General features: G+C 30.2%; 6 protein-coding genes across 6 annotated transcripts; 2 read left to right on the forward strand and 4 right to left on the reverse strand.

Annotated features, from left to right (window-relative positions):
- Nucleotides 1–1390: 1390 nt before the first annotated feature.
- On the forward strand, nucleotides 1391–8917 carry PGO_141430 (telomerase reverse transcriptase; the record flags this gene model as incomplete). Its single annotated transcript, XM_028690137.1, has 1 exon — nucleotides 1391–8917. The coding sequence occupies one exon, from the start codon at nucleotides 1391–1393 to the stop codon at nucleotides 8915–8917; it is 7527 nt and encodes a 2508-aa protein (XP_028545938.1).
- Nucleotides 8918–9531: 614 nt separating this feature from the next.
- PGO_141440 (hypothetical protein, conserved) lies at nucleotides 9532–10962 on the reverse strand (the record flags this gene model as incomplete). The annotated part of the gene is made up of 1 exon (XM_028690138.1): nucleotides 9532–10962. One exon carries the CDS (start codon nucleotides 10960–10962, stop codon nucleotides 9532–9534), a length of 1431 nt encoding a protein of 476 aa, XP_028545939.1.
- A 1195-nt stretch (nucleotides 10963–12157) lies between these two features.
- PGO_141450 (hypothetical protein, conserved) lies at nucleotides 12158–12749 on the reverse strand (the record flags this gene model as incomplete). The annotated part of the gene is made up of 2 exons (XM_028690139.1): nucleotides 12158–12372; nucleotides 12593–12749. The coding sequence occupies 2 exons, from the start codon at nucleotides 12747–12749 to the stop codon at nucleotides 12158–12160; spliced, it is 372 nt and encodes a 123-aa protein (XP_028545940.1).
- A 976-nt stretch (nucleotides 12750–13725) lies between these two features.
- On the reverse strand, nucleotides 13726–14969 carry PGO_141460 (cop-coated vesicle membrane protein p24 precursor; the record flags this gene model as incomplete). Its single annotated transcript, XM_028690140.1, has 4 exons — nucleotides 13726–13911; nucleotides 14117–14287; nucleotides 14535–14652; nucleotides 14827–14969. 4 exons carry the CDS (start codon nucleotides 14967–14969, stop codon nucleotides 13726–13728), a joined length of 618 nt encoding a protein of 205 aa, XP_028545941.1.
- Nucleotides 14970–16539: 1570 nt separating this feature from the next.
- On the forward strand, nucleotides 16540–17808 carry PGO_141470 (lipoate-protein ligase 1; the record flags this gene model as incomplete). Its single annotated transcript, XM_028690141.1, has 1 exon — nucleotides 16540–17808. The coding sequence occupies one exon, from the start codon at nucleotides 16540–16542 to the stop codon at nucleotides 17806–17808; it is 1269 nt and encodes a 422-aa protein (XP_028545942.1).
- An 866-nt stretch (nucleotides 17809–18674) lies between these two features.
- Nucleotides 18675–21014, reverse strand: PGO_141480 (hypothetical protein, conserved; the record flags this gene model as incomplete). The annotated part of the gene is made up of 4 exons (XM_028690142.1): nucleotides 18675–20021; nucleotides 20291–20323; nucleotides 20579–20640; nucleotides 20891–21014. The coding sequence occupies 4 exons, from the start codon at nucleotides 21012–21014 to the stop codon at nucleotides 18675–18677; spliced, it is 1566 nt and encodes a 521-aa protein (XP_028545943.1).
- Nucleotides 21015–21762: the final 748 nt, after the last annotated feature.

Raw genomic sequence — 21762 nt, forward strand, 5'->3', positions numbered from 1 at the left:
TGGTTCATTAACCTGCACGTTTGTGTTTTTTTTTTTTTTTTTTTCTTTAAATTTTATTATTTTTCCATATTTTTATCCACTTTGTAAAAGTTGAATATTTGTGTATATACATACATTCTTTGGCATTGGTACATGTCAATAATATGAAAACCTGTTCATTCGAATAATACAAACGTTTGGTTAGTTGTGCATGTTTATTTGAGCATCATTTTTTTTTTATATAGTTTGTCCAAAGAAATTTATGCATACTCGCATTATAAGTATCATAAATGTTATTTTTCGCTACACACATTTATTCATTTGTCTTGTTTTATTGTATTCTGATATTTATTTATATTCAACTAGGTATAAGAATATCAAACAATTTTGAGTGAAATTAGTTTTTAAAAATAACATAAACACATAACGAAATAGAGAAGTATTTAGGTGATTTTTCTTTTTTTTTTTTCGCGGGATTTCTAGGGAGATATTCATTTTTTGTTGCAGCACAGAGATTGTTGTTGTGCTGCTTTGTGTGTTGGCTTGCGCAACGATTTTAAAAATCACTTCACGTGTTAACATCTTTTAACCAGTAAAGATATTTGATGAATTCTTTTATGTACTTTTTCCTTTTTTTTTACACCCTTCTCTTTGCCAAAAACATCATAACTAAGAAAAAGTAGGCCTCGTAGAAGTAAATGTGCAAGTTTGTAAAAAAAAAAAAAAAAAATTAGTACTTTACATTTGGAGGGATACCCAATGGAACAATTTGATCAGCAAGAAAAATTTGCATATGCTTGAATGGAAAAAGAAAAGACCTCTTTTTTCTTCATATTAGGGAACGACAATATATTTTCCATTCGTTTTTGTTTCTTCACATTTTATTATTGTATATTTATGGCGCTTCATTTTTTCTCCACTCTGGAGCACATATATATTCGCTGCTTAAAATTTTGCATACGTAGTGAAAAAGATTTTATTTTTCTCTGTACCTGCACAGCTTGCTGCCCTCAACACTCAATGTATGTGTATATATAACAGCTTCTTTTTTTTTATTTTTTTTTTTTTCTTTTTTTTTTTTTTTTTTTTTTTTTTTCCACCATGGGGGATAACATTTTTAAATGTGTAATTTTGAAAAATTGCCTATTAACACAAACGTAGAACAAAAAAGGAAATTATGAAAAATTCCCCATGTTCACAACACTCAAGGTTTAAAAATGTTGCACTGTTCATGCGACTACATTATACGGTGGAGGCGTAAAATTTTATTAAATAGAAGAAAGTAACGAATATATATAGGTACTTATTTATGTATATGCACATATATGTATATAAATATAAATGTATATATAAAAAAAAAAATATATATATATATATAAATATATGTAGATATGTTTAACCCCCAACCCATATGATGACTTACAACACATACAAAGATAATGGTTACCTAAGAAACGTTTTTAAGTGCACAGACAAGAAAATAAAAATATTTAAATCGTATTTAAAAAAAAAACTAAAAGTGAATTCTTACACACTGGGAGAATATTCACTTAAGCATGATGAAAAATTTCGGAGAATACTTTTTTCCAGTATTTTAAAAGAACATGTTATTGTCAGGAGGAAAAAGGACAAATTATTTTTCATAAACGAAGTAGTTATAAACAAAAGTTTTTTTCAAGAAGATTTTTACTTTCAATATTTTTTACAAAATGTATTGTTACTAGAAGATTTGCTTTTAAAAAAATTAGAAAATAATCAAGATGACAATTTTGTTTTTAAAGAAAGAAAACATGCCACAATTAACTGGAAGCAGTGTTATAGTTATATAAAGAAAAAATTAAATGAAAAAGGAATTGATCAAAAAAGTAAAATTTATAAAAATTCAGTATTACTATTTAATTCCACCAAGTTTTCTTATGAAGATAAGAACTGTTGTGATTATTTTTACAGTTTAAAAGTATGGGATATTTTTTTTAATTATGTTTCTTTTGATTTCTTAAAATACCTCTTGTCTAATACCCTTATATTCATATCAGATTTCTTTTTTATTAACGCTAATAATAAATCAACTGTGCGAAATTCATTTTTTATTCTCCTAAGTCACATTGAACTCAAACATCAAGACAGCAAAGAGGTTCAAGATAAAATATTCTCTAAAAAGAGAAAAATCTTTTACAACACTAAGCAGGTCAAAATAATTTATCAGAGAGAAAAGTCTAGGAGATGCGTAAATCATAAAAATCAGGTAGCCAAGCTCAGATCAAAGGAAACTCTAATTGAGGAGAAACTACAGAGGGGGGAATCTATAAATGAAAAGGAAGAAAATCCAAAAAAGAAATCTGAAAACGAGGCAGACAAAGCGCAAAAATATTCTGAAAATGAGGCAAAAAAGAGTCCAACATTGGCTAGCGCCTTCACAAAATCTGGTTCAGTGGAAAATAATCCTACAAACAGAAATCCCCCAATCCAGCAAAAGGATAGTAAGATAAATGTGAAAACAAAAGAAAATGTATACACGCAAGAAATTGAAAAACAAAAATGGGGTATTCGAGTAAAGCATAACCTAAAAGTGGATCAGGAGAATGTTAATAAATTTGATTGCAGCAGGGACAAAAAAAAAAGAAAGTTCGACAACTGTGGGAGCTATCAAAAAGTTGATGCATGTAGGGAGTGCAAGAAGAAGAAAATTTCCTCACACAGTGATGTAAATGGTGAAGAAGGAGAAAAAAGCCAACATAACAAAAATGACAAAAAAGGAGAGCATAACGAAAATGACGAACATAAAGCACAGCACCCGAGCATTGCAATAAAACGTGTGCAGGATAAAAGAGAGGCAACTGCGAACGTAGGAAACAAGCTGAGGGAAGGAAAAATATATAAATATATATTTAAAAAGAAAGAACAAGGTATTAGAACAAAGGATATTCAGTCGCATGTAAACTATTTATACTTACTTCAGTGTAGTGGACGAATAATTAAAAATGAATTTCTCAAGGAGATGAAGGAAATACAAAAGGAAAATGAGCAGAAAGAAAAGGCCAAACTTGAACGTGAAACAATTTTGGAAGAAACACGAAAAATGACAAATGGAGAGAGGGGAGAGACAATGAAAAAGACGCTACCACAGATTAAGTTTTTTTTGGATGAAGAAATTGAAAGAAAGAAGAACAACGATCATATTGTTGGAAATAGTGGAAGGTACGACACAAATGGAAGGAGAAATGGAAACGAAACGAATTTCAAGGAACAACAAGGTGAGGCAGCTGTTGGAAGCGATAAGAAAAAATGGAGTAAAATTATAATAAATCGAAACAACGTTCTACAACACAATACGACGAATAAGTACAAGAATTTTTTATTAAATAAGAAGATAATTTTTGATAAAATAGAAAACATTCCTTTATTCATCTATCATTTATTGAATTATATTTTCAAGTCAGACCAAAAGTATTTTTTTCATAACAATTTTATAGACGAATATAAACACAAAATTTCGAAACAAATGAAATGCAATACAAAAAAAAATGATATTTCTTTTCTTTTATTGAAGAAGGAGAACATATTGTCACGAAATTTGTTACACCAGTGTAGAAGTAAGGACAAACGTGATGATGTATCCTTTCGTTTAAAAAAAACGAAAATACTCAAGTATGTCTATTGTCATTTTGAAGAATTTATAAACAACACAAGAAATGCTAACTTTGAAAAAATATATAATAAATTTTTCCCAAGAAGTAAAATAAAAAATAAAATTGCCAAAACGTTTAAAATAATTAAATCACAAATAATTAGCAAATACAAAATTATAAATATTCGAAAAAATAGAAAATTTATTAAACAAAAAATGTATGACATTTTTTTTAAAAACTACGATTTTCTTTCCTTTTCTTTTAAAACATTCCAAGTCATCAATTTCATTGTATATGTGACGAAGAAATGTGTACCTATTAAACTTCTTGGAAATAGACATAATTTCAAAATTTTTCTAAAAAATGTGAAAAAATTCATCTTACTTAATTATAAGGAAAATTTTACTATGGATCAAATGATGAAACACATTAAGGTTAAAAACATTTTCCAGAAATATATTTCCAAAAGGAAGTTGACATATATAACTAACTTACATTCATGTGAATTGCAAAATGAGACAACTCAACAGTCCAACCTATTATCGTCTTATACCCTTCATGTCACTACAAATTATAATAAAAACAGCAAATGGTATCCAAAAGGTAGCGGTCAAAAAATACGAGACATTATTGATCAAGAAAAAGGGGTATCCATCTTTGACAAAATTAAGAGAAAATATCTTAACAAGAAAAAAAAAATTAACATGGCAATTCAGAAAAGACATTTTATGAACAGGATAATTTACTTCCTGTTTAATTATTTTATTATGCCCATAATTAGAGAATATTTTTTTCTAACAAAATCGGAACATACTATTTATAAGACAATTTTTTTTGATAGAAAATTGTGGAACTACGTTACAAAGGTTTCAAATTTCTGTTTGTATCATCAAAAATTTCCAAGCAAAAAGATAAAAAAGAAGATGGAATCAGGAGGAAAAACAACTTCATGTCGAAAAAAAAAAAATCTAGCTCAGTCCAAAAGCCAACAGTATATGAAGAATTTGTATCATCTCATTGCCAAGACGAAAGGGAAGAAATTGCATAATTTTCCCGCATTAAATATCATAGATAGAAAAATTGAAAAACGTAAAAAACGACTACTACAAAACACTTCGAAATATGAACTTGGTCATACAAAGTGTACTGTTCCTAGCAAGGAAAGGAGTAAAAAAAATTCACGACTAAGGAATGACGTCACACAAATGAAAAGCAGCCTTAAAAAGAAAGAAGTACAACATAAAAAAGGCACACAAATGAATACACCAAGTTCAAACTTACCACACAAATGTATTGAAGACATGTACCAAATGGATATTTTGAATAAGAAAAATCTTAGACCGTACTTAACCAAATTTTATTACAAAGTGAAGAAAAAATATTTTTCCCTCAGAAAAAAGTATATTAGGAATGGAATAAAAAAATCTCCCCATAGGGTGAATGAGTTTGCAGAGTATATAAAGTTTGCGAATGAGAAGGAAAAGTTGTTAAGGTACATCGGTAAACATTTTTTTAAAAAAACACAAAAAAATTACATTAAAAGGTTTTGTAGATTGATCAAGCGGATGAAGAGAAGAGTGGGTGTCAAGAGAATTTCAAAATGGGGGACTGACGAAAGAGGAGGTGAAACGGAGGGAAAAAGAACAGACAAAATGGGGATCAAAAGGAAAGACAAACTGGGGATCAAAAGGAAAGACAAACTGGGGATCAAAAGGAAAGACAAACTGGGGATCAAAAGGAAAGACAAACTGGGGATCAAAAGGAAAGACAAACTGGGGATCAAAAGGAAAGACAAACTGGGGATCAAAAGGAAAGACAAACTGGGGGTCAAAAGGAAAGACAAACTGGGGGTCAAAAAGACAGACAAACTGGGGGTCAAAAGGAAAGACAAACTGGGGAGTGAACAGACAGGCCGAAAATTCTCTCAACAAGGGGGAGATACTTTTTCTTATGCACAGAATAATCAAAGCAATCTTATCAAAACGAGAAGATCTGGAAAAGCAGCGCGTCCTATTCATATCGCCCCGCTCAGAGAAGTGCACGCCAAGGAAAAGAAAAAAATTTATATACATAAAATAAAGAACATAATAGAGAAACGTAATTTTTTACTAAAATTGAACTCAATTGATAATTTTTTTTCCAAGAAATTAAGAATAAATTGGGTACCTAAAAAAAAAGGATTAAGACCGCTGATAAACCTATCCACATTAAACATCCCAGAAAGTGTAAAAAATAGAATTAAGGAAATTTTAAAAAATAAAAAAAGTAGCGAATTTTATTTTAATACCATTTTAAATAATTTAGAAAGAGATAATAAAGATAAAAATGTAAGGAAGAAAAAAAAATACAATAGAAAGAATTACAACCCAGTATCGTTAAATCATATTTCTAATTTTTCTTTAAAATGTTTGGGTAATTTACGGAATAATAATAGTACTATATTTCAAAATACATTAACTAAGATAAATGAAATAGAATTGAAATTAAAGAAATGGTTAGATTACTTAAGGAATTGGTTTTATCGCAATAAGAGAAATAAAAAATATATAAAAAATAAATTGAAGAATTCAAAGGTTATTTATGCATATGTATGTGTTGGAGACTTTTCTAATTGTTATGAACATATAAATCATAACTATTTGTTTAAAATTTTGAAAAACTTTTTTCATGATATTTCCAACTTTGAATTTATATACGTATTTATAAGATCATTTCGTTTATATAATAATTACTTGAATAATTCTCATCTAACATATTACCCTGTTAACATAAAAGGTTTCGGCCAACATTGCATAAGAAATCTCCGCGAATTAATTATCAAATCAAATTCTAACAATTCCTATAATTTCCTTCTCAAACAGATGTTTAAAAATATGTCAACTACGGATATGTACATTTTTGCAGATTCCTATAAAAGTGTTCAGGTAGAAAAAAGAGATATATTCATGACTATTATCAGCATAATTAGGTATTACTACTTGAACATATATTTTAGCATAAAGAAAATCAAATTACAACGAAAAAATATTTTCTACTTTCAAATTTTTCAGAAAGAGAAAATGAATGAAATATATCACACTTTGCGCTGCAGTAGGAAATTAGACAACTTGAAGAAATTGCAGTGGGTGGAGGAAAATGATGAAGAAACAAATAGCATAGAACAAATCGAAATACAGGTAGGAAGAGAAGCACAAACCATGAGCATTACACCTATTAAACAGACAGTAAATAATGCAAACGCACATGAAATGAGATTTACCTCGTTAAGCAGTAATACATGCAATGTTGATCATGCAGCTACTGACCAATGCGACCATAATGATGATGACAAGAAAATCCCCATTAAGACAGGACGACATAATAAAGGTCAATTAGTGCACTTACAGAATGACAGTAGAAGAGAAATAGCCACATTGGCGAAAAGAGAGGAAGCGAGTGAAACACGCTTAGAAAAAAAAGTCGTAACGTGTTCAGAAAGAAATCTCGCAGCTAGCTCAGAGAAAAGCGTCGCAATATGCCCAGAAGGAAATCTCGAAGCTTACCCAGAAAAAAATCTCGCAACTTGCTCAGAAAAAAACGTCGCAATCTGCTCAAACCCCCCCCTTACAACATGCGTGGAAAAGAACTTCCTAACATTTCAGGATAAAAAAATTATTAGTAATATATGTGGACTACCACAAGGCTTCAGCTTGTCCAATATTCTCTGCTCCCTGTACTATGCTTATTTAGACAGAAATGAAGAATTTCAAAACATTCTTAATTCTGAAAAGGGGTCAAGGAAAACAGAAATAAATGATGTGCTAAAAAAATATGGAAATATGTCGACTTACAAGAATTTAAATTCACTCTTAATTAGATTTATAGACGATTTTTTATTTATAACGCTTAATGAAAAAAATATGAAAAGTTTTAAAAATTTATTGTTGAGAAAAAAAATATGGGGAGAAAATATTAATTCATCGAAGACTAAAATTTTCAAGCTCCCCATTATTTATAGAAGCGATTTCTTGATGGAGAATATATGGGAGCAGGGGGACACAATCAAAGAGGAGAAGCAAAAACGTGTGTTGAATAAGAAACGTGCTCTGGAGATGAAACGTGCGCTGGAGATGAAACGTGCGCTGGAGAAGAAACGTGCGCTGGAGAAGAAACGTGAGTCGAAGGACAAACATACCTTTGCATTCGCATGCCAGTTGACCCCCCAGGGACAATATGCAACCCCATCAATTAGCACTGCAAGCAGTGTGCAAGGCAATAGACAACGAATTTGTGAATGCAGCGTGATAAATCCTTTCCATCCAATTAATGATAACATGTGTAATCAGAAAAATAGAAGGAAAAGAGAGAACCCCCAAAAGATGGGCGAAGCGCGAAAAGGGGACCCCCCCATAATAGGGAAGAAAAAAAGAAAAAAAAATAAAATAACTTACACACAAATTGGGAAACTAATAAAAGAGCTAGTTGAAAAAAAGAGAAGATTAGTAGGAATTAAATCTCGTATCATAAAGGAAAAAATTAAAAAGCATATTAAACGGTTGAGGCGGTTGAGAAAACGAATGCACGGAACTGCAAGATGGAACAGTACAAACCATTGTTATGAAAAACAACAGAGTGGAGTATTTTCCATTGAATGGCTTAACAATGCATACACTTGCGACTTTGTGAACAACTGTGTGCATAGCACATCTTATCAATGGAAAAACAAGCAAGACGCAACGATTCGGAACCATCTACACTTGAATAATGTTATAATAGAAAAATGCAACTCTATAAGTTTTATGAAATTCTTAGTAGAAAACAGAATTATGCGAAATATCATATCAAAGCAGAAAAAAAACAAAATGCTTTATAAAAATAAACAGAATACCTATTTTGCATATAAAAATAATTTTATCCTTTTAAAAAGTTCTATATTAAAATTTATTTGTTCTATTAAAACATTGAAAAAAATGTTCAATGCCTTTTACAATGATAGGTACATTACAAAATTTATATTTCATTTAATCTCATATATGAAAAAATCACTTATAAAAAATAAAAAAATAAAGTTTGTCAAATTGTTCTTAGTCGATACGGCCATACAAGCACTGCTATACGCTAGGGCCTTTAATACCAGTAGCCCTTTATACTCATGCCTGAAACGTCTAAGAAATATTAAAAAAAGGCTCATATGCAGATACATACGAAGAAAAAAAAAACATCTCTTGCTTCAGTATTATTCTTTGTATAATCATATCCGCAAGGAGTTGCATAATACATGGCCATACATGTTTAAAATTAGGGAACCTACTTTCCACTCGGCCAGGTGATACTTTTTTTCAGGATATTTCAAATGCATTGCATGAGGAGAAAAACCGTCAAAGGGTTAAAATGCCTACTAGACATGTCCATTCATTGTGCTCCTCCCATGAGCTGACCTACAAACGGCATGTATCAATGCACAGTTATCTTTATAAATCAATCCATTATTAGCTCCTCTTTCACCCATTTTGCAGGGAATTCTCATTTTTTTTTTTTTTTTTTTACAAATATATACACCAATTTTATAATTAACTTAATTGTAAAAAACAAAATAAATTCCGTTATGTTAAAACTTAATCACCTCTATCAATCATATGTTTGAAAAATATATGTTCCCCATTTTTACTTTACAAAGATTCATATTTCTCACAATGCGTGCAACAGTGTAATGCTGCGTAAAAATGTCATGAGGCGAAGGAGAGGATTCCAATTTTGAACCGTTCGAACCTTCCATTGTGCAATTCATCGCTGCAAGTTTGTGATTCCCTCCCCATAACCACGCATCCATAATTACTAATCCATAATTACTAATCCATAATTACTCATCCATAAGTACTAATCCATAATTACTCAAATACATTTCTCCCCAGGGGTGGTAGAAGAACAGAAGCTCCTTCCTCCGCTACAATCGTGGCTTCGTTTCAAGGGAAATGTTAGACACATTTTTCAAAGCCTGAAGTTTCCCCTTTCTTCCTATGCGAATATTAAGCAACCCCTTCTTGTTAATATTGTAAAGGGTATGTGATACTCCCTTGTAATAGTAAGGCTTGGGTGAATATTGATAAGAACTGGCCTCCCCTGAATTTTGATAAAGGAGAAAAGGGTTGGGTTCAATAACCCTAGATGCTCTCCATTTAAATGGTCTAATATTACTATAATAATTTTGAATTTTGCGTCTAATAATACCATGATATTTTTTAAAAGATATTTTGTTATGTCTTTTACAAAAGTATATAACATTGGATGGAATTTCTAGTAACCTTCTGTTTACTATGTTCCAATATTTCGGAGCTGGGAGAACTTTTTTATGTGGTAAATAATTTCTTGACACATCTTCAAGTGCCTCACTAAAAGTTTTACATGTATTTATATCCTTGTCAACAAAGGATATAGAATTCAAATTGTATAATGGCACAGTACTGTTTAACTGTAGCATTGATTCGACTGCTTCTTCTAATAGTATGCTACTAGAGTTGGTAGGAGTATAACCATAAATACCAGAAGCTATATCTGGCAAGATAACCGAAGATATGCATAACTGATTTAACTGTTTTAATGCATTAGAAAAAGAATACCTTAATTTGTTGGAAGATACATAATTATTTCCTTGCCAAAAATAAGGCATAATTAAAAAGGCTAGTAATTTTACTTTTTCACTAACAGTGTACGGTTTTGAAAGTATAACATCCCCTATTTGTAACGTTTTGGTATTTTCAAGCATTTTTTTGAATTCCCTTTCGCCACTGAATTTGTCTGTGCTATTATAAATATATTCACTCTTATGCTCATTTAATATATCCATTCGTTTTTTAATTAACGTCTTTATAGAGATGAATATTTCTTTTACTAATTCTCTCCCACCTTTGTGTAATATATATGCCCCAAATCCACTTAAGGGTATAAAATTTGAAACCATTGGGATGAGCATACAATCCGCTTCTTCTTCGAATATATCATTATGTATTATTTTGATATTCCCAAATTGGTCTAATGTCATACTTTTCATTTCATGCTCATATTTACATTTTGTTGAAAAGTAGGTATCTAATAAATCTTCATCGTCTTTTAAATTTTCCATTATACATTGTTCCTTATTTTCATCCGAATTGTCACATCTTTGAAAAAACAAATCATTTATTTCGCTTTTCTTGTTCGGGAAAATTTCTTTCATTACACTTCTATTCTTCCCCTCCAGTATATCTAACGATCTCATATAATCTTCATGATACTTGAGTGCACGATCATTTATCGTTTTCAACTTCTTATTCAAATAAGAACTCCCAAAGTTTCTTTTCCCTACATGCGAGATGTTCACCAACTTTCGTGCTTTCATTATATTTGCAACATCAGTGTTTTTCTTTGGTTATTCAAATGAAAGAAATGTTAGATTATCTGTTTTACACTGCGCCACTCCCCCTTCCAGACCTTTTTATAGGTATATATTCCTCTCCTTCCACAAAATGGAATTTCTTCGATGAAAAAATTGCAAGCTCACCTAAGCTGGTAATTGACAACCTCTCATTCTCTTGAATACTGCACAATGAAACTCCTTGGGGAAAGGGTAAAAAAATATTGCCAAAAGATATACAAAAAATGTAGATATAGATATACACAAATATATATATATATATATATATATATATATATATATGTACACCCCAACCAATTTGTACTATTTTTGGCACATTTGAACGCTTATTTGGAACTCATGAAAGGTGGGGTTTACATTTTAGCACAGCTATATTATGACAGAAAAAAGGAAAAAATCTCGGTAAATTTAAAAAGGTTTAAGGCTGTTATGCTACTCAATGGGGAGGACGTAAATTTCTCACATATTTATGGACTATTTTTTTGTGCTATTCCTTCTCCTGTGCTTGTTCGATAGGATGAGGTATCTTTGTGCAATATTTTTTTTTTTTTTTTTTTTTTTTCTTTTTTCTGGTGCTTCACAGTGGAAGGCCGAACACCGATAACGTTCTTTATTATTTTAAGTTAATGTAAGGTACCGAAAGATTGAAATTTAAAAAGTGATTCGCAAAAAAATATATATTGTAATAATTTATTCCGAATGGTATATATATATATATATAGGTATATAATAAGAGAGGGAAGGGGATACACATTCCAATAATGTAGAATTTATGTGACGAAAACATTTTCATAATGAAGAACTGCAAAATGGCCCGGAAAAATGCATTACGTGGGTTAATATAGAGAAGTTATTTTTCAAAAAAAAATGATTATTAGCATACTTATGTATATAAACATATGCGTGTGCAAGTAGGTGAAGGTGGACGCATGCATGATATCCTTAAGCTGTTTATACTTGACTTTTCCGACGTTGCTATCAATGTGTGCAGGTTTTTATATATACAAAAATGTTCGTTAATTGTACCCTTAATACAATGTGAACATGAATAATATAAATGTACACAACACAAGAAAAAAGGGGACGCACTCAGGGAATGACAACTTTGAATTAATCAAACTTGCTTGTATTCGCATAACTACAATATAAAAATCATACTTTACTGATCCAGTACCTTTCTATATCCATTTAATTCAAATACTTTAATAACATCTTTAATTGCATCACTATTATTCAGTCCTTTTATTCCATATTTTGAAAATACCATAGATAGGTCGTGGGACAAATCATTCATTCCATTTTCAACATCTGTATAATTGTAGTCTGGATTCAGGTCAGGGTTGTTCTTGAGTAAATTTTTTAACAAAGCTTCATCTAAGGAAAATGGTTCAATGGGGGAAAAAAAAAAAAAAATAAAATAAAATGTAAAAAAGAAAAAATAAATAAATCAAAATGCATTCAAAGGATTAACAAAAATGTTTTGTCAGTAAATGTATACTAATGTACAAACTGTGAAATACTATTGCGTAAGGCCTACGTTATGAACAGGCTCTACAACAACATATTTGTTTAAGTGAAAATAAAGTAAAATTACCTTCCTTTTTAAAATAAATGGATTCGTCACTGGTTTTATTTCCATCTAAAAACTTCACTCCGCCAAAATTTTTCTTGCACATGAACTTTACCTTAGTGTTAATGTTGTCATTTAGTTTATTTTTGGAGAAGACTTTTCTTACAATTGCAGGTACCATTATATACAGTGTGTATGTTTCTCGAATGTTTTGGTGATCAACAAGGATGTAATAAACTAAAAATACCAACAGAAATTTGGGAAATGCGCGCTCTTAGCAAAAAATGTGGAATGAATAAATTTGACAACAAAATGACAAAAATGGATATAAATTTACATGTATAAAAAATCGCAAATCAGGGAAAAGAGGATCTATTCTTCACCTTTTAACTTAAACACATTTAGATATAAGTATGGTGTTATTTTCACAACTATTTTAACTTGTTCCAAATTTAAAAAAAAAAAAAAAATTTACGTTCATATTTGTCAAAAAAGGGGAAAAAAATGTATTCATAGTAAGCTTGCTAATGAAAAAGAAAATAGGATGCAATAAAAAAAAAACCTATTTTCATACATAAAGAGGTGTAAGGTTTAACTGCTTATGCGTGTTTTTTTCCCTAAAGAGTACCCTTCTGAACAAGTTGAAATTTTTTTTTTTTTTTTTTTTTTCATGAAAGCGTAAATAACTATTTTAATTGTTTTGATTGAGTTAATTTAAAAAAAAAAATTTTGCCTTCCCAATTTTTTTTTTTCTTTTAATGTTGATTTAATATTGATCTATATTTTGTTGCTAAATAGCTATATAGTCATTTCAGGATTTCGGGAAAATGTTTTTAAAAATCACAGGAAAAAATTAAAGTTTTTCAAAAACTATAACACAAAAACAAGTTTTTAAACGGGTTGTAATTCAAAATAAATTATTGAGGGGGATGAGATGAAACGGAAAAGGACCGTTGAAATGTTCCACGAATATATATATGTGTGTGTAGATTAAGGGGAAATACACTTGTGCCAAGTATATGTTTGTGTAATGTATGTATGGACATATGCATCTGCTATGAATGTACATGTGTATCTGCTATGAATGTACGTGTGTACGTAGAAACAGCAAAATTGCAAAACACATTACACACCCTTTCGCGTAGAGAGAAATCATACTAAACGATTGTTTTTATTTCGAAAAAGGACTTTATATAATATATATGAATTATGGTTAAAATAATTAACAGTACTATTTGTACTTCAGACCACAAAATTAACTTCGAATTCATTTTTTCATTAAATTGCTTGTACAAATCCGTTGTTTCCATCATTTTTTCTTGTTCTTCAAAGACTTCAAAAAACTAGCAAAAGGAGAGGAGTGAGATGGGCGATAAGTAAAATTGCAATGATGACCATACAAACGAAGAACAAATGTTACATATTCACATAGAATTATGCTTGGGCATTGTACAAATATGTATATGCAAAATATTGTACCAAAAAAAAAAAAAAAATTTTAACACATCAGGCATGATAAATGCATATATAGTTTCAATTTTTCCTTACTTGTTCATGCAATTGGGATGCATGGCTATTTATTTTTTTTACATCATCAACTGTACCCAACTCCTCATCAGAAATATCGTGACTTTCCTTTACTCTCAACGTGAACATAATTGTTATTTCCACATTTTTCTGGTTTGCATAACAGAACGAATAAATACCTGGTTTTGCAACCTTCAATTTTATGATTTGTTAACGTGAAAAATGAAAAAAAAAAAAAAATTACATGAAAAGTGTGCTTATTTAATATATATATGGATGGATAGAGATAGATAAGACACACACACGCACGTACATAATATGTACACAAGTATGGATAAAACTGTTATTTTCATTCTGCTCTACTCATGTATGATAAATATACAATGAAATATTTTAATAACTAATCATTTAAAAATTTTCTTATTTTTGATTTCCTTACCTTAATCTCAAACTTGTCCTGCACATTTTCCGACTTGAAAATTTTTTCCTTTTTTTTGTCATTTCTGTTGACAATATATATTGAACATGATGCTTTCTTGTCAATTATTTCGTAAGATCTTGTGATTCAAGAGGGAGAAAAGGTGTGTATGCAAAAATATGTGTATAAAAATGCGTTTATGCATATGTATGATTGTGTATCGATGAAAGAGCATATATCTACATATCCATGTTATGACAAGCCTGAACCGAAAAAAAAAAAAAAAAAAAAAAACTCAATCTTTCATGCCTACCCAACAACAACGTTATTCTTTTCAACTCGAAAGTGAAGACAATCTTTCTCCAATGGAGCTATGATAAAGTGGGTGCAGCGAGCTACGTGCGATAGTAACACCAATATCAATAACACAAATGCCGAACTCTTTGTAAAAACCATTTTTAAACTTAACACAATTATCTCGTCACATATATGAACACATGTGTGTATACAAGTATATGAAAATATAATATATCCGCTTTTCTCCTCACGTATGCGATAACACCGTAGTTTGTATAATTTGTGTAATTTGCATAATTTGTGTAATTTGTATAATTTATGTAATTTGTATAATTTGTATAATTTGTGTAATTTGTGTAATTTGTGTATAATTTGTGTAATTTGTGTAATTTGCATAATTTGTGTATTTTGTGTAATTTGTGTACTTGCATAATCTGCATAATTTGCGTAATTTTTTTTTTTTTAACTTCCCTTAGGGGTTTATATCCCCCAAACATAAATGTGTATGTATATATATTCAAATTCGTGTACCACTATATTCTGTTGCGATAGAAAAACTAGACTCAATTTAACTCTGCTGCTTCTGCTTAATTCTATTAGCCTATTTTACATATACGTGAAAATATTATGTTGTGAAAAAGAAAAAAAAAAAAAAAAAAAAAAGGAAATTTCACGAACAAAAAATAATATGCACGTAAACTATTACAAAATACTTAAAAAAACAAAAACACGTTATGCTAAATATTTCTTGCCAAAAAAATTTCTGTTATCACTCAAACAAAAAAAAAAAAAAAATAAATAATAAAAAATAAAAAGGAAAAAAAATTCACTAATTTAATAATTCACTTACCTGGCTAATTAACCAATGACATTGTTATGCTTGCATTCTTTATGCATGCCTGCAAACTACATGAAATGTTTGCACAAAACGCAAAGATTAAAAAAAAAAAGAAAATTCTCACACCACATGTATATATAAAAATGTATTCATAAAATTAGTGTATATGGATACCGCATCAAAACAAGCATGCACGACAAAATGACCTGCACGAACTTTTTCATGTAAATATTTTTCGGAGGCGCATTTGCTCGATTGGCATGATTAAACATGTGTACATTTATGAACTACCCAATACCCCACCCCTCACAACGTTTGTTGTTACATTACTGCTAGTGCATTATGAAAAAAATAAAATTTGGGAATGCTATCTCCATATATGTTTTTTATATCTTTCTAGCCACTACTACAATGACACATTATAATTATTTCCCATCACGTTTTCAATTTCTCTAGTGCATTATTATAGTAGGAGCATTAGCACATTACTGGGGGAACTCTACTAAGAGGCAAACTAAATGTTGCATATGAAGTTATTCTTCAAAAGAAAAGGGTTAACATAAAAAAGAAAAAAAAAAAAAAATGAAAATGAAAAAGAGTAAGAAAAAGAAAAAAGGGGAATAAAAATAAAGGCCAAAAAAAAAAAAAAAAAAAAACGACGCTGAGCAACGAAAGTAAAATAGATCAATAGGGTAAAATAGTCATAAGAATCCGTGCTTATGTGGAACGACAACATCATCCTCTTGCATAGCATAAGTATTTCCCCAAAAATCAGAAGCATATATAGATGACATATGTGCATATGCACATTTAAAGTACTCGTACATTTATGCGACTTCACATGCACAAGTGCATGTACAAAGGAAATTGAGATCGACACTACAAAACAAGATGAACCAACAAATGAAGGGGCTCCTGAAAAGGTGTTACACGATGGGAAAAACGGAGAAAACAAATCCACTAATTTTAATTTCTAACAACGAGAATATTCATTTCAATTTATCGTTAGAAAATTTCCTCCTAAATAACTATAATGATTTATTAAAATATTTAAACGTTAACACAGTTGAAAAGTATGTTGAGCCTGTTTTATTTTTATGGAGAAATAATAAATCAATCATAATTGGAAAAAACCAAAATATATGGAGTGAGTGTAATTTATCAAATATAAAAGAAGACAATGTGTTAGTAGCTCGTAGATTTACAGGTGGTGGAGCAGTATATCATGATTTACAAAATATATGTTTTACCTTTCTAAATAATTATGAAAATAAAGAAAACAACTTTTCTATCATACTAAATACACTAAAAAAACACTTTGAAATTAATGCAGAAACACAAGGAAGAAATGACATTACTGTGAATGATAGGAAATGTTCAGGTTCTGCATACAAGAAAATAAAAAATGTATTCTTACACCATGGTACCATATTGGTTAACCTAGAAAAAGATGTATTAAATAAATATTTAACTCCTGATAAAATAAAATACATAAAACATGGTGTATCTAGTGTTAATGCAAGAACTATCAATTTAAAAGAAATAAATCCAAATGTTACTTGTCAGAATTTATGCACAGCATTAATTAAAGAATTTCATAAATTTTACGAACAAAATTTTGACAACAAGAGAATCAACCAGGAGGAAAACAAAACACAATATTCTGCTTCTGCAAATTTAGAAGATCATATGGACAGTGAAAAAATCCCCGATGCTCATTTATCTGCCACTATTATGGAAAAAGAAAAATCTATTGAAAATTTAATTGATAGTTCTTCTATCATTTCAAATAATTTTAATATCCATTATGTAGATACCAATGAAAACATTACAAAAAATCCAGAATTTCTTAAATATTTTAATATGTTAAAAGATTGGGATTGGTGTTATGGGAAAACTCCCAAATTTCAAAACCGACTTTGCAAGCAATTTAATTTTGGAAAATTCGAAATTTTTTTTAATGTATCTGATGGTATAATTAAAGATGGTAATATTTTTTCAGACTCCTTAGACATCAACCTAATTGATCAATTAAAATTTATTTTTAATAACGATATTAAATATTCAAAGGATACTGTTGCTCAGTTCTTAAACAGTTTACAAGTGGAAAATAAAAATGCCCTCGAGGAAATTGCCTCTTGGATTTTACAGGAACTATGATTTCAGTTTTACTCACTACGAGCTTGTCATTTATCTGATACTTTTTTTTATGAAAAAGGATTTCTGCATAGGGAGTGGGGGTCCAGAAAGTGACCTCTCCTCCTCTTTGTTCATATTTCATTCAGGGTTTTTCTCCCCATACATCCACACATTTGCAAGAATTACTTCACTTGTAACCCTTGTTTATGTACAGAAATTATGTATAGTTTTTGAAATTTTTAAAAAAAATGGTATTAACACCCAACAAAAGAAATTTTCATTTATATTGCTAAAACTTGTAGCTAGTCATGTAGATTGGGTTTTACAAATTAAGTATTGTGTATAATTACATTTTTCAATTTAATCAACATATTTTCCCCCCTTTTATTTATTTCATTCATTTTGGTGCTTTGCTATAATCTCCATATGCATGCGTACAACAGCTAATCATAACAGAAAAAAAAAAAAAAAAAATAAAATAATAAAAATAAAAATAAAAAGAATGCGCCAATATTTATGAGCGAATTGATTTATAACTTATCATAAACGAATTAAAATGGTTCAGGACACAAAAAAAGAATAAGAAAAAGTACGCGATAGCATTTTATTTAAAAAAAAAAAAAAAAATGCATCTGAAACTTTCTCTTGGGTATACCGTGATTATTATAAACCAATGCATAAGCAGCTGCTGCTGCTTATGCTGAAAGATTTTCCTACAAAAGCCTTCCATGCACATATTTGGCTTTTCGTTTGTATGTACATGGGAAAATGTTCATGCCATATACACATACACATATACATACGTATGTACATACATGTATATGCCATTCTGACATTTATCCCCCTTGCCCATGTTAGAACTCCTCTTGGAGGGGATCCTCATATCTTCACCTGCCTTTTCTTTTGGGTCTTCCTTTTTTTTTTTTCCGCATATTTTTCTGACCCCCTTTCGCATCTTCTCCCGGGGCGTCATTAGCATGGACAATACTACCCTTTGCTGCCTTGGCCTCATTCGCCTCATTAGTCTCATCTATTTCATTCGTCTCATTAGTCTCATCTATCTCATTCGTCTGATTCGTCTCATCTATCTCATTCGTTTGATTCGTCTCATCTATTTCATTCGTCTGATTCGTCTCATCTATTTCATTCGTCTGATTCGTCTCACCTGACCCATTCGCGTCCTGCGCCTCATTGACGCCCTCTGTTCGATGTCCTCCCTTATGTTCCGCTTCCCCATCTCGTATTATATCTGGGAAAAATTCATCGCTGCTTTTACTTCCCTCGCCTGAGCAGTTATTACCCTTCTGATAATTTAGTACTCCCGAATCCCTCTTGACAATTCCGTTCTGTGCAGCATCCGTTTTTATTTCTTTCATATCTGTCTCATCCACGGGGTGTCCATAAGAGTCGACGCTTTCATTTGAGATGTTCTTCCCCAACTCGGCTAGTACCTCCAATTCATCTTCATCATCCACTATTTCCATCTCGTCCATTTCGTCCGTCTCTCCTGTTATATGTACATCGTCTGTCTCTCCTGTTATATGTACATCGTCTGTCTCTCCTGTTATATGTACATCGTCTGTCTCTCCTGTTATATGTACATCGTCTGTCTCTCCTGTTATATGAACATCGTCCGTCTCTCCTGTTATATGAACACGGTCTGTCTCACCTGCCGCTTGCACTTCATCCTTCTGTGTGCTCTCGTTCTTCCGCCTCAAAATTTCCTTCAGATTTTGAAACTGGCATATCCATGGTTCTTCCTCAAAGTTCACCTCATAATTGGCTTCCTTAATGGCGTCAATTTTTTTTTTAATAAAATTGTTTGTCTGCTTTTGTAGCATTTCCGTTTTTTCGTTAAATTTAAAAGGGCACCAAAAAATAGTCGGACTATAATTGGTACTTATATAATTTTTCATTTTTTCGTAATGGTTAATTAATGTTAGTTTCATTAATTTTCCTTCATCCGTTTTTATTTGATTGTTTATAATTTTTATATCCTTACTATATGCAATTATTTTTTTTTCTATATCATCAAGTTCACTTTTTTCAAAATTTTTTTTTTCTTCTTGTAATTTCTGTTCAACTCTTTTATTTTGCATTTGCTGTTTTATAATTGTTTTTTTGCTCTTTTCTTCTTCTAATGCATCTTTTGCTTTTCTCAAATGGTCAAAAAGACCTACTTGTAGAAGTCTCCTATTCCTGGTTACTGTTGTTTCGTCATCTTCCAACTTGGGCTGCGATAGGTTGGGGAAGGAGTGGGAACATGGTCACAACCTCAGTCATTGTCCTTCCAATCGTTTGCGTGGAGGGGTAAACAATAATTCGTATGTTTCCTATACGCATAGCTAGGATTAGGTGGTTAGACATAAGATAGACACGTCCCAGCATTCAGACGTGCATGGTAGCACACGCGTGTAAATGTTTAGCAATATGGAACCAATTTCTTAAGTTAACAACTATTTCAAACCCCTCTTGCATCGTACTCTCATCGCTCAAACCGTACCCGTTTTTCTATCCTAAATTCGGGAAATCCTTCCTGAAAGTTGTAAAACGTGGTATATGTATCCCAATGCGTCAAGAAAAATGAACATTTTTTTTTTTTTTTTTTTTAAATTTGTAGGGAATAATGGAGACACATGAATGAATGAGTGATAGAATAGATAAATTTCCCCAATTCTGTAGAAAAGTTCTCAAATGAATATTTATTTATTTTTTTTTTTTTTTGTTCCATAATAATATACACAGCAAAAATTTACATAAAGAATGTTTTATTTTACATATTTGAACTTACCAAGTTGTCTCCAAGATATCCCCTTTTCTGTTTTTCCCTTCTGTTAAATTCATCTTTATCATCTTTCAAGAAGTGTCAAAAAGAAGGAAAATAAGACAAAAAAAAAAAAAAAAAAAAAAAAAAAAAAAAATTCAAATGAGAACAATTTTAATAAAGTATATAAAAATGTGCCATATTTTTTGTTCAAATCCATGAAACAACCAAATTTACAAAATGTAAAACAAATTATGAATAAATGGTAACAGAGGGAAATAAAAACAGGTTGTACAATATTTAGATATATATACTTAAGACCCACTTCATTGTTATTACCTGAACATAGGTATGATAACCTATTTAAATAATTTATAATTTTCGTTTTAATAGCATCTCTCTCTAAGTAGTTTTTTTTTATGGTTAACTTTAGTTTATCTTCCTCAGATAAAATGCTTTTCATCATTATTCTTCCTAATATATAAATGTGTGACTTTTGTTGTTAAGTTATATTTTCTATATATATCTACCCACCTCCCTTCTGGGTACATTTTATAAATGTGGAGAAGAATATGATGCCCCCTGGAGTAATATTCTTACGAAATCAGTTTTTTTTTTTTTTTTTTTTTTTTTGTATTTATCATGTCACGTAATTTTAATTCTGATTTTTATCTTTTTTTTGTTTCCACTCCTCTTTGTTTTTTGTTTAGAAAATCCATTTATCATTTATTAGCATACATAAATACATACATACCTTTGTATATATAATTATAGGCTTATTAGTTATAAATAAAATAATAAATTACTCTATATCATTTTCCTCGCTTATATATTGATATTTGAATTCATGTAAAATTTTTGTATTTTCACATTTTTCAAAATATTTTCCCTCTTCCAGAACGCGTCCTTTTTCTTTTTCTTTTCCTTTTAACGTAATTCCTTTCGTGTTAGTGTAATTATTGGGGAATCGGGAGTAGCAAAAAAAAAAAAAAAAAAAAAAAAAAGGAAGTGTATTTTCATGTATACACATTGGGAAGAACATGTGTTATGTTTATACACTTCATCATAGTCTAGTGTATTAATCCTTGAGCCTTCGGTTCACTCTCTACATTTAGAGGAATATTTTTTGCGACATTTCATTTTAGTTTTATTTTTTTTTTTTTTTTTGTTCTCCAATCTTTTTATTCTTCATAATTATTTTGTTTATTCAC

The sequence above is a fragment of the Plasmodium gonderi genome (assembly GCF_002157705.1).
Source record: "Plasmodium gonderi DNA, contig: Chr14, whole genome shotgun sequence".
Taxonomy (NCBI): domain Eukaryota; phylum Apicomplexa; class Aconoidasida; order Haemosporida; family Plasmodiidae; genus Plasmodium; species Plasmodium gonderi.